Raw genomic sequence first — 19,399 nt, 5'->3', positions numbered from 1 at the left:
AAGGTCTCCAGTTCGATTCCCAGTCAGGGCACATGCGGGTCTGATTTTGTGGATTTGATCCCCAGTCGGGGCACGTGCAGGAGGCAACCAATTGATGTTTCTCTTCTCCCCCCTCCCTTCCTCTCTCTCTAAAATCAGTAAAATCATGTTTTAGAAAAATCCACTCCTTTTTAATATATAAGTGGATATGGTGGAAGGCAAAGCCAGTATCTTGTTCTATGGCATAATGTAAAACTTGCTTCTGTCAAATCCCTGTGTATTTTCTTATCTCAAAACATACCTCTATCAAATTAGGATGTTATTTAAAGGAAATTAGGTAAATAAGTTAAAAAATATTTTTTAAGACTAGATACTTCTTTTCTTGAAAGTTTATGCTAATTACCTAGCTAAATCTTTATGTGATGTAAATATTTTAAGTGATGTGGGTTCCATTCTTAGTCTTTATTATGCATAAGTTAAGTCCAAACTTTTGTAATTTTTACTTTAAAGAGGTTTTGAACGTCCACAGTAAATGAATGATAAAAATTCGTCCTAATTTTTCTGTTTCTAACCTAGATCATGCTTTACGATTATGGAATATCCAAACAGACACTCTGGTGGCAATATTTGGAGGTGTCGAAGGGCACAGAGATGAAGTTTTAAGTGCTGTAAGTTGAAAGCTGCAGGGCAGTGACTTTCAGGTGCACATAGTTGTGAACAATCCCCATGGAACTCTTTCTTTACAAGAAAGCATATGGTGGTGGTTTTTTTTTTTTTTTTTTCACATAGCCTGGTAGGCAGTCATTTCATTTATTGTGACAAGCAGGATTTTTATCTTGCAGGTGAAGGAATAAAGCAAGTAAGGCTCTTTGTGTTTAGTCTGTACTCATACACTGTTTTATACCAGTGCCTGGTTCTCATGGAAGAATACTGTGGACTTGTGTTTTTTCCTGTATTGATCGAAAATCAAGTTATCTTTTGTTTTGCTGTTTCTCAGTTATTAAAAGAAATGGTTAAACTAGTTAGTTGCTGGGTGCAGGGTGCAGGCCTGTAGTCCCAGCTACTCGGGAGGCTGAGGCAGGAGGATTGCTTGAGCCCAGGAGCTCTGGGCTGTCGTGCACTGTGCTGATGGGGTCTCCGTACTGAATTTGGCATCAATGTAGTGACCTCCTGGTAGCTGGGGACTACCAGGTTACCTAAGGAGGGGAACTTCATGTTTTATTTGCAATTGAAATAAGTTTTTCATTTTCAGGAATTGTTTTATTGTGCTCACACTGAGTTTTAGATAACTCTTTTTGATGGCATAGTGTTATCTTTATATTATAATTTACTGATCTATTATGATTATATAAGCGTTTTTGGTCAAGTTTCAGATTTTTACATTATTTTAGCTTTACTTATGTTTCATTTAGAGCTTATTTAGTAGTTTTACAGCTATTCAGTTCTTTTTCATTAAACTATGTAAAGGGGAACCATATTTTGGCACATGTAGCATTTTAATTGTAGGTACTAAGTATTCCTATAGTTGCAATGCGTATGCTTTTGTGAGAAACATGCCTACCTTAAGATACCCTGCCAACTTGGATTTTCTAGAAGTTGTAGTAGAATTCTCCATTTGACTTTATGTGTGAAAGAGCCAAAACTACCATTCTTTAAGAATTCTAAATTAGCTACTGGCTCAGATGGTGCCTTGTTGCTGTTAACAAGTGAGGTAATTAGGAAAAGTAGCAGCAACCAGACTTGTTAATTCAGTAAACAACAAACCTAAAGCTCTTAGGCTCTTGTGAAGCAGTATTTATGATTAATTCAAAGGTTGGGTTAACATATCTAGGTTGGTGAGGAAAATATCTTCCTTAAATAGAAGTCCCTACTGCTATTTCTTTTTTTTAATGGAAGTATTTATTTATTAAATTGAATTTATTGGGGTGACATTGGTTAATAAAATTACATAGGTTTCAAGTGTACAGTTCTGGAATACATCATCTGTATAATGTATTGTGTGTCCATCACCACAAGTCAAGTTTTCTTCCATCACCATCTACTCTACTGTTATTTCTTAAAATGAGAACAGGTGACAGTCTGTATTTCTTCTCTGTAATACATGAGTTCAGTGTTAGAAGGATTGATGTGTGAGATTTTCATTAACGTATGTACCATGTGCTAGATTAAATAGCATCTTTGTGCCACAGTGTCTTATCTATGAAATAAGATGGCATAAGGTTATTACAATAGATCATCTGTTAGATGCCTATTAAAAATTGGTAAACAGCAAATGATAAACTTATGGTATTTCCTTTTTAAACATTTAAAAAAATTCATTTAAAAAGTGAACTCTTAAGACCAATGTAACTGAAGTTTTTGACTTACATGTACAGATAAAATTTCAGTTGTTTAGTAGCTTCACATACAGATGTCAGTTTCATTGCTTGATTAGGATTGGACAGAGAAAAGTAATATAACTATTCAGGTTCTTGTGTCATACCTCAGCATTCAATTTATCTTCAGCATCAAGCAAAGAAAATATTTTAAAGTTCATTGAAAGATAAAATGAAATTCAAACACTATACTTTTTTGCCTTCCGTATCATAACCTCATCTGTGGTGGTGACAAATCACTTAAAACTAAATCTTGAGAGCATAAAAACTGTTTTATTTCCTACATAGATGAAACCCAAAATATGAGTCTTGTGGCTTGAAATACAGTTTTCACAATACTGTACATCAGGTGAAAATTGAATAGTATAGTTTGGGAAAATTAATTTAAATATGTAACTGAAGCTTTTTTGTTTCACATACAGGATTATGATCTTTTGGGTGAAAAAATAATGTCCTGTGGTATGGATCACTCTCTTAAACTTTGGAGGATTAATTCAAAGAGAATGATTAATGCAATTAAGGAATCTTATGATTATAACCCAAATAAAACTAACAGGTAACATTTGTGGCATTTAAAACAAGTATCTATCTCATGCTGTTAAATAGATGAGTTTTACTTTTTACAAAATTGTTATATAAGTCCCCAACACAGAGTTTAGAAGCTCCTCTTTTAAAAACTTTACATACCATAAAATTCACTGATTTTTCAATGGAAGCCATTTTTTTATTTTTTATTTTTAAATATATCTTTTATTGATTTCAGAGAGAGGAAAGGAGAGGGAGAGAAAGAGATAGAAACATCAATGATGAGAGAGTCATTGATCAAGCCCGCATTCCGGGCATGTGCCCCGACCGGGAATCAAACCCCAATCGCCTGGATCCCAGGTCGACGCTCAACCGCTGAGCCATGCCCTGCCGGGCATGAAGCCATTTATTTTTAATCTAATATATTTGTGTTTCATTTTTCAAAATCCCCTTGAAATTGTGTTTTCTCTAACTTAGTAGCACATTTTACTTATTTTTGTTTAGTTATGTATATGGTGAGCCTTTTAATTTATAAAAATGTTAAGCCTCTTAAATTTATTGTGGAATAGAGCAAAAGACCCTTCAGAATAATGTTGTTAGCATTATTAGTCAACAGTGTAAATTTTAATTCAATACAGTAAATCTTGCTTTTTAAATGGAGGTCTTAGCTTTAATTCATGTTAATATAATGCTTCCCTTTAATTGCTACTCATTTCATTAAATGGAGAAATTTCCAAAGTGGGAGCTTTGCTCTATGGGACTAAGAGGTGGGACCTTTGCAATTTTCTTAATATGTTTTTTTAAATGCCTGAGTTCTTTATTCGGTCACTATCTTTCCAGAATCTTATTTAGGCTATTACTATTATTATTAACATTTTCACTATAACTATCATAAGTCTGTATATTAACTTTGTACATTTGTTTTTAGCAAAGAGCTAGAATTTATTTTCTAGTTATCAAGCCAGACTATTAGATTATTAGTTAAATTTGTAGCCATCAGTAAATATTTCAGTGCACTAACATTCATCAAACCTCAGTGGCCTCTAAGGATTAACACAGCTTTCAGATTCCCATTTTAAAACACCAAAAGCTAGTACAGTACTAAATTTATGTTTTTATATTTTCTGGAGCTCTGGAATACATAGAAATTATATTTCACAGTTTATAGAAAAGAACAGTGGGTTATTCTGGTCTTCTCCGTGAGAGGTTTAACCACAGATTATAATATGTATTTGATTTAAAAGCAAATAACATAATTATAGCAGAGTTAAGAATTTATATCAGGTCATGAATAACATTTTAATTTTTTTAAACATTTTTTTATTGATTTTTAGAGAGAGAGGAAGGAAGAGGGAAGAGAGAGAAACATTGATTGGTTGCCTCTTGTATGCATCCTGACCAGGGATGGAACCCCCAACCTTCCAGTGCAAGTGACAATGCCCAACCAACTGAGCCACACCATCCAGGTCTAATAAAAGATCCCAGAATTTGTATTGGAAGGAATGTTAGAAATTATTCAGCCCAACATCCTTTTTACATATGTGGGAAAAGTAAAGAGAGGACTTGTGACTTGTTCAAGACATAACTAAATTCATGGCATATCAAACTTACCTGGTTATTTCAGTACAGAAAGTAAATCACTCACTAGATTAGAAATGTTAGGTATACTTTTAATTAACTATATGATTAGTACCAACTTCTAGTTTATGGTCTTTACACAAGACATTTTTTAATTTTTTTAGTTTATCTTTATTATTGAAAGTAATACAGATGTCCCCATTTCTCCCTCCATTGACCCCCTCCATCCCCCTCCTGCCCCTTCCCCAGCCCTTCCTCGCACTGTCTGTCCTTAGGCTATGGGTATAAGTTCATTGGTTAATCTCTTTCCACCCTTTCTTCCCCCTGAAATACATCATTCTGTCAATGACTACACTGCATGTGTCAAAGAATAATTTGACTGACAAAAAAGATCCAGAGTCATTGAAGCACAAAATGTTTTTAAGGGGAAAAAATGCCACCATATTTTCAGAAATTGTTACTCAAGGCAGGACTCTCATGTAACCTTATCTTTCACAGCCTTTGGAATGATGTGTCATTCACTGTTCCTAGAAAAATGACTATCTTTTGAAATAACCCAGATGTGTTGACTTTCATAGTCTAATTTTAAAGGATTAAGTATTTTCTATGAAAAACTTTCAGCTCTATAATCACATCTTTGCTTATCATTGGTTAGGATAGCCAGAATTGATTAATTTTGGCCTATATATATAGTATAGTAAGGTAGGAAGCTGCAATTTTTATAAATGAAATTTCATAAGATAAAAACAAAATTGAATTGGGCTGATAATGGAATAAAATATAGAAACAAAAAATGAAGTAAGACTAGCTCTCAGCTAGAAGACAAGATATTCATTTTTCAAGGATCAAAGAAAAATCAGTAGTCATATATTTTATTTTTCAAAGTTTTATAAATCCAAAAATAAAAATCAGTGTGATTCTACTATACTTTTTTCTCTTAACTTTTACATTTCCATTTCAGGCCATTTATTTCTCAGAAAATTCACTTTCCTGACTTTTCTACCAGAGACATACATAGGAATTATGTTGATTGTGTGCGATGGTTAGGTGACTTGATACTTTCCAAGGTATGGTAACTGCTGTTCAGCTGTACTTTCATTCTTTGTGTGAGTTGGATTTTTTTAGGGAGCATGATTTTTTTATGCAGTTTGGTAAATTGGATGGCAGATGGTAATTTTTTTTTTTTTGGTCTCATGATATTTGATAGGTTTGGAAACTTGCTTTAGGCATAAGACATCCCAATGAATTATTATAATTTGTGTTCCAATAAAATGAAAAATGTTCATTTGTAAGATGATATTATTGTGATATGTAGTGTTATTGTAAAATAACCAGTATCTAAAGCTAGTAGTAGGGTGTTCTGTTTTTTTTATGTTTGTGTCCATTTCAATAAACTTTTACATATAAAAACAGACAATTGGAGTTGGCTTATGGGCTGTAGTTTGCCAACCCCTTCTCTAGCATGTTGATGTGTGTGTGTGTGTGTGTGTGTGTGTGTGTATATATATATGTATTTTTATATATATTTATATGTGTATGTATTTTTTGCTGATAATTTAGAGAAGTTGTTGGTGATGTCATCTGAACATTTAGGATTGTCAAATTTGGAGAAATTGCTATCCAGTTTCTTGTGTGGATTTCAGGGCATTTCACATTTTCTTGGGCAGAGCCTGATTTATTTTTTCTTGATCTTGCAGATAGTTTTGTCCTTTTTTTTTTTTTTTTTTTTGATCTTGAAATTAGAATCACAGGAAGTTTCAAAGATAGTACAAAGGCCCCATGTTGCCCTTCACCCAGTTTCCCCCAGTGGTTACATAACTATAATTCAATATAAAATCTAGGAAATTGACATTGTATAATGTGTGTGTGTCATTTTATCACATGTGATTTTGTCATTGCAAGAATGTTACAGTATGGGGCTTTTTAAGATTGTTTTTTTCCACTCACTATAATGCCATCCAAATCCTTGTGTGTATCAGTACTTCTCCCTTTTTATTGCTAGGTAGTATTCCATGGTATGGGATGTACCATAGTTTATCTAGACATTCATCTATTGTAGGACATTTTGGTCCTTTCCAGAGTGGGGCTATTACAAATAAAGCTGCTAATGAACAATCGTGTACAGGTTTTGTGTGGATTTACTTAAGTTTTCATTTCTCTGGGATAAATGCCTAGAAGGGCAATTGCTGGGTCATGGTTAAGTTTGTTTAGTTTTTTAAGAAACTGCCAAACTATTTTCCAGAGTGGCCGTGCCATTTTACATTCCCACCAGAAATGTAAGAAAGATCGAGTGTCTCGGAAGCTTCGCCGGCATTTGGTATTGTCACTATTTTTTATTTTAGCTGTTCTGATAGGTGTGTAGTGATATCTCATCGTGGTCTTAATTTGCATTTCCCTGATGGCTAGTGATGTTGAACATCTTTCATGTGCTTATTTACCATCCATATATCCTTTTCAATGATGTCTCTTTATATCTTTGCTCATTTTCTAATTGGATTGGTTTTTTATTTTTACTGTTGAGTTTTGAGAATCTTAATATATTCTAAATATGAATCCTTGTGTCAGATATGTAGTTTACAAATATTTTCTTCCAGTCTGTAGCTTGTCTTTTCATCCTCTTAACAAGGTCTTTTGCAGAGCAAATTTCTCTAATTTCGATGAAGTTCAATTTATTGGTTTTTAAAAAAATTATTTTATAGATTATGCTTTTGATGTGTTTACAATGCTCTTTACCAAGCCATAGCTCCTAAAGATTTTCTCCTGTGTTTTCTTCATAAAGTCTTTCACTATTATGTTTTATAGTTAATATATGATCCATTCAAAGTTAATTGTTGTATGAGGTTTAGGTAGAAGTTTATTTTTTTTTAGTACCACTTATTGAAAGACTATTCTTTCTCCTTTTGCACCTTTGTCAAAATTGTTTGGACATACTTGTGTGAGGCTGTTTCTGGGTTTTTTTTTGTTCCAGTACTCCACTGGTACTACATACACAGTTTTGATTACTCTAGTTCTGTAATAAGTCTTGGAATGGATAGAGTGATTTCTTCCATTTTATTATTCCTTTTCAAAATTATTTTAGTTATTCTAGTTGCTTTGTGTTTCCACATAAATTTTAGAATAATCTTGTCTACATTTATAAAAAATCTTGCAGGGGTTATTTTGGGGGAGGGAGGATTTTGCTCAGAGTTGTGTTAAACCTATATGTCAGTGTGGTAGGGAATTAGTATCTTTATTCTACTTAGTCTTCTAATCCATGAATATGGTATCTATTTATTTGAGTTTTTTTATTTTTATGATCAGCATTTTGTAGTTGTTAGCATACAAGTTCTGTACCTGCTTTGTTAGAGTTAGACCTAAGTATTTCTCCATTTTTGAGTGATTATAAATGATATTTCTGATTTCCATTTCTATGTGTTCATTGTAGTATATAGAAATACAGTTGATTTTTGCATATTAATCTTGAATTCTGTGACCTATTAGACTTTATTAGTTCTAGGAGTGTTTTTTGTTAATTTCTTGGGCTTTTCTACATAGACCATCTTGTCATTTGCAAATAGGGACAGTTTTGTATCTTCCTTTCTGATCTGGATGCTTTCTATTTCCTTTTCTTGCCTTATTGCACTGGGAAACAACCAGTACTATGTTGATCAGCAGTGTTAAGAACAGACATCCTTGACTTATTTCTGATATAAAGGGGGAAAAATTTAGTTTTTCACAATTATGTGTATTAGTTGTATGGTTTTGTCGGTATTCTCTATCAAGTTGAGAACTGTCCCCTTTCCTAATTTTTTGTTTTATCATGAATGGGTGTTAAATTTTGTTAAATGTTTTTTCTGCATCAGTTGTTATGATCACGTGATTTCTTCTTTAGCTTGTTAATGCAGTAAGTTGCATTGATTGGTCATTGATTATTGATATAGCCTTGTATCCCTGGAATAAGTTTATTTGGTCATGTTGTATAATTCTTTGTAAGTTGTTGAATTCTCTTGTGCCTGAATTCATGAGGTATGATGCTGATCCGAAGTTTTCTTTTTTATACTGTTTTTGTCTGGTTTTGGTATCGAGAATACTGGCTTCATAAAGTGAATTGCAAGTGTACCCTCCTATTTTCTTGAAGAGATTATGTGGAATTGATGTTAATTCTTTAAACGGTTGATAGAATTCTGCAGTTAAATCGTCTTTGTGTAGAAAATTTTAAGGGGAACTTTTAAAAACACAGATTTAATTTTCTTGATAGTTAAAGGGCTATTCACATTAACTATTTCATATTGGTGAGTTGTAATTTTTGCTGTTTGAGGAATTGGTCCATTCCATCTAATGTAAAATTTATGTGTATGGAGTTGTTTGTAGTAGTCCTTTACTATCATTTTGATATCTGCAAGGTGTCAAGTGATAAGCCTGTATTTCATTCCTGAAATTGGTAATTTATGTCTTCTCTTTTTGTCAGTCCTGTTAGGAGTTTGTCAGTTTCTAAAAAAAAAAAAAAAACCTCTTCTTTTTATTGGTTTGCTATGGGTATATTTTGCACTTTTACTGGTTTCTTAAGGTGGGAGGTTAGATCATTGACTTGAGACTTTTCTAACATAAGGATTTGGTGGTATGAATTTCCGTCAACACTGCTTTAGCTGCATCTCATAAGTGTTGATAGGAAGTGTGTTGTATAGTTACTAGGTGTTGGGAGACATTTCTGTTACCTTTCTGTTCTTGATTTCTAGTTTGATTCAACTGTCAGAACATACTCTTTTCCCTTTTTTTTAAAATATATTTTTATTGATTTCAGAGAGAGGAAGGAAGAGGGAGAGATAGAAACATTAATGATGAGAGAGAGTCATTTATCAGCTGCCTCCTGCAGGCACCCCAGTCAGGATCAAGCCTGCAACCCGGGCATGTGCCCTGACCCGGAATCAAACCTTGATCGTCTAGATCATAGGTTGATGCTCAAGCGCTGAGCCACTCCGGCAGGGCAGAGCATACTCTATATTATTTTGATTCTTTTACATTTTTTAAAATATGTTTTTTATTGATTTGAGAGACAGAAAAAAGTATTGATGCAATAGAGAAACATCGATTAGTTGTCTCCCACACCCCCCCCCAACTGGGGATCAAACCCACAACCTGGGTATGTGCCCTGACCAGGAATCAAACCAGTGAACTTTTGGTGCATAGGACAATGCCAACTGAACCACACCAGCCAGGGTGGTTTTTTTTTGAGATTTGTTTTATGACCCTATTTTTGTTCCATGGGAGCTTGAAAAGAATGTGCATTCTGCTGTTGGATGGAGTGCTCTGTAAATATCATTTAGATTCTATTGGTTGATAATGTGGTTGAGTTTATCTATATCTTTGTTGATTTTTCTACTCCTTTTATTATTGCCATACGAGTGTTGAAGTCTCCAGCTATAATTGTGGATTTTTCTCTTTTGGTTCTGTATCTTGCAGCCCTGTTGGTTGGTGCATATACACTTTGCTATATCTTGGTGGTTTGACCCTTTTATCATTATGTAATATCCATCTGTAGTAATTTTCTTTGAAGTCTCTTTTATCTGGTAGTAATTTAGTCATTTTTGCTTTCTTTTGAGTAATGTTTGCATGGTATGTCCTTTTCCAGTTTTTTACTTTTAACGTACGTATATCATATCTGAAGTGAGTTTCTTGTAGGTGGCATATAGTTGGGATATGTTTTTTTAATCCACACTGTTGAACTTTTAGTTAGTATATTCAGACCATTTATATTTGAGCCTTAACATATCAATTATTACATTAAATCTGCCTTTTAATTTCTCTGGGTTTTTTTCTCCTAACTTTCTGTAGGTTATAGGAACATGTTAATTGCATTTTTATTTGCCAGTAGTATTTCTGAGTATATTTCTTTGTTTAGCTTTTTTGGGGTTTGCCCTGTATGTTATATGTATAACATATATGTGATGTATACATTTGTCCTTTGAACAGTCTAGTGGTTTAGAGGATGCTGACCCCCGAATTCATGTATAACTACAGTTAGCCCTCTGCATATGAACCTGCAGTTCAAAAATAACTTTTATTCAGTGGGCCTGCACAGTTCAAACTCTGCTGTTCAAGGGTCACTTGTGTGTCAGTCTACTTAACTATATCAACATTTTACCAGTTCAAGTGAGGTGTAGAAACCTTACCTTCCTTTACTTCACTTTTTCCTCCATTTATCATATAATTGTCTTAAATATTCCCTTTACAGTGAAGAACTACATCAAATAGCATTACAGTTTTTGCTTCAACCATTAAATATAATTTAAAAACTCAAGAGGGAAAAGTGAATGTTGTATTTACTCATTTTTACTTTTTTTTTTTTGTCTTCCTTCCTAATGTTTGATGTTTCAAGATCCCTTCTTATATCATTTCCTTTCTGTTCATAAAACTCTCTGTAGCTGTTCTCTTAAGGCAGGTGTGCTGGTGACAAATTCTCTTAGTTTTTCATAGTGTGAGAATCTCCTCATTTCCCCTTCATTCCTTAAAGGTATAGTCACTGTATATAGGATTTTGTGTTGTAGTTCTTTTTTTAAATATTTGAAAAGTGTTGTGGCCCCTCTTTCTGGTTTCTGTGGTTTCTGATGAGAAATCTGCCATCATTGAAATTGTTCTTCCTGTCTTAACTGCTTTCAGGATTTTTTTCTTTGTGTTGAGTTTTTATGTTTGATTATGATGTATCTTAACACAGATTTCTTTGAGTTTATTTTTTTTGAGGTTCAATCAACTTTTTGAATCTGTAGTAGGTTTTATTTTGTTTATAATTGCTCACTGGAGCTTTTTTTTTTTTTTTAATATATCTATTGATTTCAGAGAGAGGAGGGGGGGAGAGAGAGAGAGAAAGAGAAAGAGAGAAACATCAATGATGAGAGAGTCATTGATTGGCTGCCTCCTGCACCCCCCCCCCCCCACACACACACACACTGGGAATCGAGCCCACAACCCAGGCATGTGCCCTGACCAGGAGTTGAACTACTATCTTCTGGATCATAGGTTGATGCTCAACCGCTGAGCCATACCAGGCCAGGCTTACTGGAGCATTTTTATGATGGCGGCTTTAAAACCATTGTCAGATAGTTCTAACATTTGTGTCGTCTCGGTTGGCATCTATTTTCTCATTAAAGTTGAAATACTTATTTATTTACTTATTAGTGTTTTATTTACCTATTTATTTATTTGAGTACATTTATTAAAGCTGGAGACAGTGAAAAAGGGAAGGGCTTAGGGTAGGAGAAGCAACAGGAGAGAGCCGAGGCAGGGCTGCTATTAGCTCTCTGAAGTTAGAGAAGAGGGGCCTTGTGGACAGGTTTTCCTCTTCCGTTGGTTGCAGGTTTCATGGGGCCCCAGAGTTTAAAAAAACAGCAACAAACATGCCTGAGAGGAGGGCACAGGTGCACTTAATGGAGAGCAGGGATATTTTTGTTTCTTGATATAACAAGTGCTTTTTGATTGAGATCTGGATATTTTGTGAATTAAGTTTCAATCTCGATCTTATTTAGATCTTCTACAGTAGGCTTCCTCTGATAAGTTTTCAGCTGGGGAAGGGGAGCACTGTTTCATGATTGGCAAATAGCAGGGGAAGTTCATGTTCCCCACACTGTTGATTTGGTGATGATGTTTCATTACTGCTGGGGTGGGAGTTCAGGCTTTCCACTGCACCTCAGGTGACACTACCCTGGCAGAAGGGGCTGACAGGACTCATAACTGCGGTATCCTCTGATACCACCCCAGCCAGACGGAAGGGTTACCTCTTTACCATGAAGGGCAGAGGGAGTTAGGGTTATTATGCACTGAGATGCTTAGTTACCACCTGAAAAGGGTTTCCCACTGGGTCTTTGCTGGTTCACATGGGGGCAGGTCCACAGTTTTTTCTGTGGTATTTGGCTATAGTAGAAAATGTGTCTGAGATTTTTCTCTCTTGCTAGGTTGCCATTTCCTGGTCTCTACAGTTATAGAGAGCAGGCTTTGGGATATGGGCGTTGGGTTGGGTTGTCTTCACCTGTTAGAATTGTTGAGTTGCTGACTTTTCTAGCATCCAGCCTGAGAAACATACCAGGGAACTAAATTTCCTGCATATCCCTGGATTCCTAATCATCTGCCTCCTCTCTGCATTACAGACTTTGAGGTTGTACTTAGAAAGGTTGTACAAATAAGGAAAAGTATATCTAGTCTGTCATTTTGGAAGTAAAAAGGCTGTAAAATTTCTGCTCTTAGAACTTAATCAGATAATGGGAAAAGATTTCTGCCTTTTAGGTGGGAAGCTGGATTGAATGAATTATATTATATTGGTGGTCTCAAGTCTGGCTCTGCATCAGAATCACTGGGAGAACATTGTAAAAATAGATTCCTAGACCTTACCCCACAGATTCTAAATCTGGCACAAGGACCTAAGAATGTGTAATTTTAAAAATCTCTTTAGGTGATTTATGTGGGTGAATTCTTTACCTCCCTGTCCTTTAGTTCTCCATGAGGGGACTCAACTAGGACCCTTTATCAGTGTTGTCAGTGAGAAGCACTTGCACAACTATTTTACAGTTCTGTTTCAACCTCCTATCTCAGAGATTCTGATTCAGTAGTGCTGGGACCAGGATGAGTTGAGAAAGCTACAGGCTATCAACTCACTAGTGCTCTTAGTTAAGAGTCATCAGACTAGGTGATGTGTAAGGTACTTTACAGTAAAAGAACTTGTAAACATAGTCCTGGGATTTTATATAATCTAAAAAAGGCAAGAGAAGAAAAAAAGCATGCTGTCCTCACCCTAATCTTCCCGTGGCCTTAGAGTTCAACTGTTTAAATGCCAGTCAACACCACAGGGTTGCCACATGTGTTTATGTAGACTGTGTCCTGTGAAACTTCAGGAGGCACTCATCACCTCCTCCAGGCATTTTCCTTCCTGGCACCTATTGAGGTACATTGTAAGATGTTCAGCAGCATCTGTGGCCTGTATTTAGTAGAGGCCAGACACATTGCCAGATGTCCCTTAACTGACAAACCACGGGACCTACACAGTAATCTGAGTAGTGCCCACTAATTTGCAAATTTTCTTCCATTGCTTTCTTTACCATTGCTGCTTAAGAACAAAGATTTGAAGTTAGATGATGGGGGAGGTATACTTAGCCTATTTCAATCCCATCCCCATATCAATGTCTTAATGTTAAACCCACTGCTTTTATACCTTTATATAGTATGATCTTTAAGCCCTTCTGTGAATCCATTAGCTTTCCTATGACATCTGTTGAGCACCTACCATGTAGCACAGACACTGGGGATGAAGGATTAATAGTATAAAGGGAACCAGGTGGAGTTAGAAGTTGAAATGAGCAGTTGGGTAGGGAAGGAAAAAACTAGTGAAATAAGCAGGAGCCATATTGAAGAGCCATGTATTCTAATACAATGTTTGTAACTTCACCTTTGCTATAAAACACTTCAAGTATCTGAATGCTAATGTATCTAGAGCTGAATTTGGTGTGGTTTGGAAAAGCAGTTGTGACTTCCAAAATGAATAGTTTGGACATTGTAATGCTTTTGCATTGTCAAAATCTGTTGTCCTTAAATGTGGACATTGATTCTATAACTATAAATGAATGTACATCACTTTACTTAGTAGATGGATAACCAAGTTCTATGAGCTGTGGATTCTAAAATGATAATAGAGAAAAGCTTTGTTTTAATATTTATAATTCAGTTCTGTAAGTAATATATATTTTTTTCTCATCTGTTTTTTAAAGTCTTGTGAAAACGCCATTGTGTGCTGGAAACCTGGCAAAATGGAAGATGATATAGATAAAATTAAGCCCAGTGAGTCTAATGTGACTATTCTTGGGCGATTTGATTACAGCCAGTGTGACATTTGGTACATGAGGTTTTCTATGGATTTCTGGCAAAAGGTAGCAACATTTTTACATTTTGAAATTATTTGACTTAGAGCCATGGTAATTTTAGTTTTCTCTGTTATGCACCTGTATTCTGTTTTCTTTAAGAATCTACCTTGATGTTTTATATTAATTGCTTTGGCCTTTGATGTTATTTATTCTATCCTTGTGGCTCTGAACACCACCTACAGTGCTTATTATAAATGAAATTCACAGGTGTCAGTATTGACAGGTGTTTATTTTCTGTAACATCTGTTACTAAGATTTACTGTTTTTTAAAGTCTTATCTATATCATATTAGAGTTAATATTTTTATGAGGCTTTTTCCCAGAAAAATTAAAAAAAAAACCCAACATGGGAGATAGAGACAAAATACTAGTTATCTAAAAATTTTAAAGAAATTTGGTGTTAGGATTTTGTGGTAATTAATTACTTGGGTATTTATAGGAAAGTTTTTGTAAGGGCTTTCTATAGCTTTTGCTACAATTCTTTAAGGCAGAATAAAGAGTACATGTATATCGTATAAATTGTGAAGCTCATCATAAATTTGCAATATGCCTTCTTATTTATTCAAGACACCTCTGTGAAGCATTAGTTGCTCTTATCCCCACTTACAAATAAAAAATACAAGATGCAAAGAATTAATCAAGAGCATAGCCATAGGCTAAAGCTGAGGTTTTCCCAAAATAAGAAAGATGTCTTAGGATTGCTTGTAATCTTTAAAGCTTATTTTAACAATTTGGTGTTTTTTAAAATATGTTTATTACAGATGCTTGCATTGGGCAATCAGGTTGGCAAACTTTATGTTTGGGATTTAGAAGTAGAAGATCCTCATAAAGCCAAGTAAGTATTTAGAAATTCCTTTTTATAATTTCTGCCTTCATATTTTTAATGTTATACCAAATATAGAGGAAGTAATTTATACTTGCAATGCCATCTTTAAATCAGTTGTAACATTTGCATGTATCAGAGTATTTTAAAATATTTTTTTATTCTAATGATTGTTTTTCATGAGTACTTTGATAAGTTATTTTTTTATATAAGTTATATGGTGCCTCTTGAATTTAAAATAATACCCAGCCTGCCCGGCCGGGCGTGGCTCAGCGGTTGAGCGTCGACCTGGGATCCATCCAGGCTATCAGGGTTCAATTCCCGGTCGGGGCACATGCCCGGGTTGCGGGCTGCAGCCGATCAATGGCTCTCTCATCATTGATGTTTCTATCTCTCCCTCTCCCCCTCTCCTTTCCTCTCTCTGAAATCAATAAAGATATATTTAAAAAAAATAAAATAAAAATAAATAAAATAATACCCAAATTTTATGAAATTTGAGATTGAGCTCTTAGTGAAATGTATTCTGGTTTCAAATGCTTTCTGTGTGAGCTGGAACATCTATTCAGCTTCTGATTTATTGTTTTAAGTTAGATACTGGCAACATTATGAATGTATGGTATTTAACCTGTTGTCATGTTTTCTCCCTAGATGTACAACACTGACTCATCAAAAATGTGCCACTGCTATTCGACAAACCAGTTTTAGCAGGGATAGCAGCATTCTTATAGCTGTTTGTGATGATGCCAGTATTTGGCGATGGGACCGACTGCGATAAAATACTTTTCCTAATCCAATTAGAGTGTGTTTTCTGTGTACAGTAGAATTAATGTATCTTGCTAGTAAGGGCACATAGAGCATTTAGAGTTGTCTTTCAGCATTCAATCAGGCTGAGCTGAATGTAGTGATGTTTACATTGTTTACACTCTTTGTACTGTCTCCTGCTCAGACTCTACTGCTTTTAATAAAAATTTATTTTTATAAAGCCACGTGTTATTTTATTTTCATTGTGATGAAAAGAAATGTTGAAAGTAATAAAATTATGCCTTATCTTTTTGTAACGATCGTTGTTTTGTAGTTCATTTAACCGGAAAAAGCTATATAATGTAATAAGTAATTATGTTTAAAATTTTGTTGAGTTGTTTCAACAATAGGAAATAGGGGAGAAGCTGGGAGCTACATTGTGCTCTGTGAAGAGGGGGCCTGAGTCTGAAGAGGTCTTTGAGGCAGAGAAAGTATATGGTTGCTGTTGCAAAGATAGGCTAAGAAAGGACTGAGGTGTGCCTTTGTGGTTTGGGGCTTGGAACAGGACTGGATAGAAATTAGATGTCTTTAAAGTTGCTTTTTAAGCTAATACCTGAGAAGGGCAGAGGTCTAAATAATTAATGGTCATCTTGTCCAGAAATGCTTAAAGCATTAAAATGCTCATTGAGGCAAAGGGGAGAGTCATTTGGCTTAACTGCATATTCAAGCTTGGGTGAGGTACCATCTAGGACAATAATTTTTAAATTTAAAAAAAATGCAATACACAGGAAGAAATAGACTACATATATTATATGCCAATCTCACACATATACATAAACAAAATGTTCCATGAAACAATACACTTGTTTGATGTAATCTGACATTTTCTCTTTTTTTTGGTAATGCAGTGTGACTCACTAAATTAATTTCACAATCCAATAATAGATCTCAACAGTCAGTTTGAAACACACTGATCTAGGGGAAATGAGTCTAGATGGCCTTTACGAAGGACCCACATTGTCAGAAATACAAGCTTACATTAAAAATGTTACATGGTCTCTTTAACCACAGACCATAGCTCTAACACTATAAAGATTGTAACTTCACCTACTTCCATTTATCACCTCTGGGTTTCCCCTGTTGTGATTTGTAGAAAATGGCTATCATTCTGGAATTGAACTGGTGGATTTCAAAAAAGGGTTCTTGGTATTTTGTGGTCATTTTCTGATGCAAAGCAAGACTGAAAGCAGACTCATTTCACCTTCCTTTGGTTCATTTACCCCAGGCTAATGTGTAAAAAGTTGCATGATTTCTGTTATGTTTTGTGTAATGGAGTGTGTAGTATTTGTGTTTAATTCTAAAACTATTGTGAGTTGTCAGAAAATCACTGGTTGTGAGAAATGCATAGTACTATATTGGTCATTATATGATTTTTAAAATATTTGATGCAAAATTACTTTTTAAACTGCTAAAATTTTGTATTAAAAAAGGTTTGGTTTATTTTTCTGAAAAACTGAGAGTCAAGGTTTAATAATCCCAGTTCTGAGTAAGCGTTCTGCATTGTTTCCCTCAAATCCCTGAATAAAACTGGCTGCAACAGTGTTTGTAACTCTTGCAGGTCAAAACCCTTTGTGAAGGGCTCTCCAAAATAATTTCTTATCTTGGCCTTAAAAATGTGAGCTCCAAGTAGCCCGAAGAGAATCATTTATAATTTCATTGGCCAGGTTTGCAAAGCACTGCATTACTTAGGCCCCTGTATAGACCTGTGCCAAACAATGGTTCCCAAATGCCGGTCTGTGGAAAAAAATTATTTAGGGAGCATAAGACATCTCTGAGTCCCAACCTAAGAGATCTAAATTCAGTATTTTTTTTTAAAGCTTGCTCAGGTGATTCCAACAGATTAAGTTTATCTTAGCCCAGCCCAGCACAACTTTACACAGTCATTTGAAACTTTTTCACTGTGGCTAACTAGTGCCTCAAACTCACGTTCAAGGATACTGGTGGGAGTGGTAGAGAATTGTTAATTCTCAGTTCTGCTGTCTGTTGAATCAACTGCTGAGCCACACCAGCCGGGTAATTCCACAGTTCTTGGTGTTACAAGGGCATAATAGGACAGAGACCTTATGGCCTAGAAAACCTAAAATATTTACTATCTGGTCTTTTGCAGAAAACATTTGCTTGACCCTGACCTAAAGAGAACTTCTCTGATGACTGAAGCATATTCTCAGCCCTCTCTAACAGGTGCTAGAAGCTGGGACAGGACAGACATTGAGGTCCCTTCTTTCTCCTGAGCTCCCCACAGGCATTGCTGTGGTCTTTGGCTCCAAGTGGGGAAAGATGGAGGGGAAGGCAGCAAAGGAGAGGAGAATGAGCTGATAAAGGAGAGTTCCTAGAACCCAGAACACCTGGTTGTTTGCACCCCTCACTGGAGAGTGCAGAATTCTGTGACATATAACATTAATTCAACAAATATGTGGAGATTTACTGTATATTGGGTACTGGGTAGCAAAGATAAGAGTCCTGTTCTTGAAAGGCTCATAGTCAAGAGTAGTCAGGCTCCCTAAGCAGATCTTTATACTGTCAAGTGTCAACTACAGATGTGCTTAATACATAATTGTTGATATACTTTCATTCATTCAGTAAACCCCCTATTAAAAGCTTACTAGGGGTTAGATGCTGGGCTAGGCACTGGAAATATGATGGTAAACATAACAGATATATTCCCTGCTCTCTTGGAGCTTATATTCTAGTAAGAGTTGTGTTAGAATGCCCGGCCGGCATGACTCAGAGGTTGAGCATTGACCTATGATCCCGGAGATCACAATTCGATTCCTGGTCAGACCACATGCCCAGGTTTCAGGCTTGATCCCAGTTGCGGGCCTACAAGAGTCAGCCAATCAATGACTGTCTCATTGCTATTTCTCTCTCTCCCTCTTTCTCTTCCTCTGTCTGAAATCAATAAAATTACATATTTTTTAAAGAGTTGTGTTAATTATAACATCAGCTTTAAGTAATAGCCAATTAAAATTGGCTTAAGCAATAGAGAAATATATTATCATGCGTAACCATAAGTACAGAGGTAGGATTGGCTCCAGGGCAGGTTGGTTCAACAGCACAAGACATTAAAAAGAGTGCATAATCAGCCAGGGTTGGTGTTGCTCAGTGGTTAGCGCATTGGTCTGTGCACCAAAGGGTCATGGGTTCGATTCCCAGTCAAGGGTACATACCTGGGTTGCTAGTTTGCTTCGGCTACCAGTCGGGTTGTGTGCGGGAGGGACCCAATTGATGTCTCTCTCACATAGATGTTTCTCTCTCACTCTCTCCCCCTCCATCCCTCCCACTCTCTCTGAAAGCAATAGAAAAAATACGTGAGGATTAACAAAAATAATTTTTTTAAAAAAATTACATGAAAAATAAAGACTGTAATCATAAGTACAGAGGTAGGACAGGCTCCAGGGCTGGTTGGTTCAACAGCACAAGACAGTAAAAAGACTCAAG

The 19,399-nt window shown here is 35.5% G+C and overlaps 1 protein-coding gene across 3 annotated transcripts in view; it reads left to right on the top strand.

Annotated features, from left to right (window-relative positions):
* EED (embryonic ectoderm development) overlaps positions 1–16,218 on the top strand; it is a 31,344-nt gene extending 15,126 nt beyond the window's left edge. For 2 of the 3 annotated variants that reach the window (XM_087821621.1, XM_016206823.2), the window contains 6 exons: positions 556–647; positions 2,777–2,910; positions 5,419–5,524; positions 14,186–14,344; positions 15,099–15,172; positions 15,809–16,218. In XM_087821621.1, the coding sequence (XP_087677747.1) occupies positions 556–647; positions 2,777–2,910; positions 5,419–5,524; positions 14,186–14,344; positions 15,099–15,172; positions 15,809–15,935 (692 nt within the window). In that variant the 3' untranslated portion in view covers positions 15,936–16,218. Of the gene's footprint in view, positions 1–555; positions 648–2,776; positions 2,911–5,418; positions 5,525–6,699; positions 6,775–14,185; positions 14,345–15,098; positions 15,173–15,808 lie in introns of all 3 variants that reach the window. The other variant, XM_016206824.2, reaches the window with a different exon arrangement.
* Positions 16,219–19,399: the final 3,181 nt, after the last annotated feature.

Source organism: Miniopterus natalensis, chromosome 11 (genome assembly GCF_054644295.1).
Source record: "Miniopterus natalensis isolate mMinNat1 chromosome 11, mMinNat1.hap1, whole genome shotgun sequence".
Classification (NCBI taxonomy): Eukaryota; Metazoa; Chordata; class Mammalia; order Chiroptera; family Miniopteridae; genus Miniopterus; species Miniopterus natalensis.
The sequence above is the reverse complement of the archived record's forward strand: the minus strand, read 5'-3'. Positions and strand labels throughout refer to the sequence as shown.